This window comes from Priapulus caudatus, unplaced genomic scaffold, assembly GCF_000485595.1.
Source record: "Priapulus caudatus unplaced genomic scaffold, Priapulus_caudatus-5.0.1 Scaffold416, whole genome shotgun sequence".
Classification (NCBI taxonomy): domain Eukaryota; kingdom Metazoa; phylum Priapulida; class Priapulimorpha; order Priapulimorphida; family Priapulidae; genus Priapulus; species Priapulus caudatus.
The window spans coordinates 455,089-458,896 of record NW_014577477.1 but is presented as its reverse complement, the minus strand read 5'-3'; the positions used below and the strand labels follow the sequence as shown (position 1 = coordinate 458,896).

At 45.5% G+C, this 3,808-nt stretch overlaps 1 protein-coding gene across 1 annotated transcript in view; it reads left to right on the top strand.

The window, feature by feature from the left end:
- Window positions 1–3,808, top strand: part of LOC106810175 (transmembrane protein 214-like) — a gene marked incomplete in the record, with an annotated part of 31,465 nt that overhangs the window by 14,473 nt on the left and 13,184 nt on the right. The window contains 2 exon segments of the mRNA XM_014813457.1: window positions 2,137–2,233; window positions 2,889–3,057. Coding sequence (XP_014668943.1) covers window positions 2,137–2,233; window positions 2,889–3,057 — 266 coding nt within the window.

The following is a 3,808-nucleotide window of genomic DNA, read 5'->3' as shown; positions in this document are numbered from 1 at the left end:
CCTCGGCTCAGTGCCTTTCACCTCCTTGGATTGTTTCAGGCGCTAGTGTGTTGTACCCGATGACCCGCTCATTTCGGCGACTCCCAAGGTGTTTCCTCGCCCTCCCCCCCTCCCAGCGCTCGCCCGCTTGAAGCACCACCCACGTCCGCCGTGGAACCGGTTAAAGAGTTGTGGAAGGCGAATAGGTGTGGGTTGGCGGTGCGGGCTGGAGCGGCGGGCACCCACTGTTCTCCTTTATGCTCTGCCGGTTTCACAATTTACTTCACACGGCTGCATAGGGTAGTTATCTAGTTAGGCGACTTCGGCCATCCATGCTCCCGCCCCGGAGGACCTGAAGACCGTGGAAGGTGTGGAGCCGCCCGTGAGGTGCCACTGGGTGATTGTCTGGGGTCGGGCCCCTGATGCACGGGCCTCTCCACGCTGGTTGCCACGGCTACCGGGCGCCAACCACACATCATCGAGTTACCTGGTTCAGTCATTATGTACTTCTTCGTCTAGCCAATTCACGCACTCCCCTCGACGTCTCAACTGTCAAGGGTCCCCCGGATTCCAGCCCCGAACGCACCCATGGAAAGGTGAGAGGCCGAATAGTGACGAACGCTTTGTCTTGGGGGTGTGTAATGACTCGTCACAACGTCTGGCCCCCGAGCTGTTATCCCGGTTCTGTTCCGTTTAGACCAAACCGCGCAACTCTTTTATGGGTTTCAGAATGCAACTAAAAGACGAAGTACTTAATTCATCCCTCACACTCTCACGTCCCTCCTACACGCCGTAACTAGCCACACAATAAGTCCGCGGATAACCCCTCTACCCGGGGTAGGCGAGATATGCCCCACGTACTTTTACATTGGTCTTCTCGTCTCTATCCTAGAATCATCTACTCGAAAAAATTCCGTGGGCTGCCACCGTGGTTTTGCATCTGAGGCGTGACCCATGTCCGTCAGAAGCTGGAGGCGCGGTCTCTCACTTATATGGCTAAGTCTCAGCATAGCCCGTAAATTTTACGTTACAGGCTGAGAGTTTTCGTGCTTAGATCTGATATGGAGAGTTGCTATGCTTGCACATCACCACTTATTCATATGTGCTGTACGAGTCCGCTCTCGGTACCGTATTAAACTCGACTCTGACGTGGGATTCGATCTCCCTCCGGATGGACCTCCAGCTCCTCCACCAGTTTATCTTTTTCCTTTCCGCTCCACTCTTGAAATGCTATAACAGCTACTTGTGTGCTGTGTTTGGGGCGCTAGGCCTATGCCATGATTGGCTGATTCGTAAGACATTCGTATGTTGAATTTTATTCGTTTGTCGAATACATTACGTTCAACGAGAGGTCGTTCGTATGTCGAGCCGTTCGTATCTCGTGGGTCCACTGTATCTTATATATTGTGTAGTATGTTATAAGAAATCATCTATTCTCTCACAAATGTACTACTGATGTTATATTTATCCGCGAGTTTATGAATCACTGGTATCACACAAATGGTTGAGGAAGCAACTCACGTTTCACTGTATGAGTATATAGTTATTGCTGTACGCTACAGACTATAGTATATAAAGTCAACTCTCCCAATATTGACCACCTCGGGACCATCCATTTAGTTAAGTTTACTGTGAAGTTCAGTTATAAAGGGCCTATTCTAGGCATATCTTTCATCAGTCTTGGATAGTGTTGAGACTTAAAAATCGTCCGGTTTAAGGTGAGATTAAGTTTTGAAGGCATTGAAAGTTTTGGAGAGTGAGTGTAGTATCTCATATAGTTACTCTGTTGATTTGTTGACAAATATGACAAAATATATCGTACTAGTTAGTTAAGCTGTGGTCATGTGGAATGTGAGCTATCTTTTCACACACTTATCTTACACCAGGTTCCTATGCTGTGTCTAATAATATTTTGACAAATACTGAATTCTCATTCGTTAATTGAGAAAGACATACAGTGTTCTATGTTATGGAATTGTTATGAAGTGGCACGATTTGCTGCACATTCTTCTTCTTCTTCTACTTCTTCTTCTTCTATTCTTTTTCTTCTTATTGTTATTATTATTATTATTATTATTATTATTATTATCATAGTTGCTGCTGTTCTTGTTATTATTATTAATGTTATTGTTGTTGTTGTTTATTGTGTGGTTGCAGGGTCCAGGACGAGGGCAGTGCTGCATGATACGGGGGTGCTAGCCGTCGCTGAACATGTGTGGCAGCGGACTGAGGCATACACGGAGAAGTCGTGGCGGTAAGGCAGACAACAGACACCGCGGTGGCCGCCAGCCGCTCCCACGCACGAACCCTAACTACTCTGTGTGTCTGAATTTACTAAAGATATGAGAGATTAATGGATGAATCGAATGTGATTCAATTTTCATATCAGATTTATATCTATATATGTAATCATATATGTATGTGTATGACAATATGCAATATGTATATATGTGTATGTATATCTATATATACATATATGTACATACCAGGGGGAAAACAAATTTTCACGGGAGCTCTTTTTCAAAAGTCTGTGGGGAAAAAAGATCTCACAAAATTTTTACGGGAGCTATTTTGAGCCTCACGGGAGCGATTTCAGAGGTTTGAAGAGCGAATCGTTCATCGCTCCCGTGTATTTTTTGACCTGGTACATACATATATATGTATATATAGCAATGGCCCACAGTATGTATGTGTTTAAAGCGAATATGATTATATCTAAGAGTTATAATAACATTATATATGTACTGTATATTATTATATGTTATATTTATATAATAATATTTATATAGTTTTTATGATACCATATAGATACGTAACGAGGCCCTATATGTTTCACAAATGATGTGCACAGGTCAGGTGTATGATACAGGGGTATAACGTAGTCATATCGACGTGTCTCGTGCACACAGGTGGCTACAGCACAACATCCCGTACTACTACTCGCGCGCGTGTGCGTTCAGCGCCCCCTACCTGACGCTGATGTGTGAGAAACTACGAGATGCGTTCGATTACGTCGTTGAGCAGACGGAGGAGCCGCGACAGTGGCTCTACCTACATCTAGCCGCCTTTGTAGAGCAGGTGAGGGTCGCAGTGGGAAGGTTCTAATGAATGCGTGTGTGTCTGTACGTGTGTGTGCGTGCATGCGTGCGTGCGTGCGTGCGTGCGTGCGTGTGTGTGCATGTGTGAATGTGTGCACGTGTACGTGCATGTGTGTTGTATGTGTGTGCGTGTGTGCATGAGTGCGTGCGCCCGTGAGAAAAAAAAGGGGAAAGTGAGAGGGAGGGAGAGAGAGAGATATAGAGAGTGATTGAAAGAAAAAAGAGAAGCAGAGTGAAACGGGAGAGAGAAACAGAAAAAAGAAGAGGGAGATCAGTAAATGTGATATATAGAGGGTGAGGTTTGCTTGAGAGCCAGAGAGCGACATGCAAAATGGGAGAGAGCGAAAGAAGCTGCAGGATGTGAGTAGAGAACTCCTGTAGTCTATCTTTAGTAAGCATCGTCCCAGCATATAACTTGCTTGTTAGCAATATCACACTATAATAATCTGCGTGACTGTTGTTTATGAACAACTTCAGAACCTTTCTTGGTCTGCGAGTGTAAAAGCCGTGAGTGTAGCGGGGAACAACTAGAGGTCCATGCTTGGTCTGTGAGTGTGGAAGCCGTGAGTGTGGGAGGAACAACTAAGAGGACCTTGCTTGGTCTGTGAATGTGAAAGCTGTGAGTGTAGTAGGGAACAACTAGAGGGCCATGCTTGGTCTGTGAGTGTGGAAGCCGTGAGTGTGGGAGGAACAACTAAGAGGACCTTGCTTGGTCTGTGAATGTGAAAGCT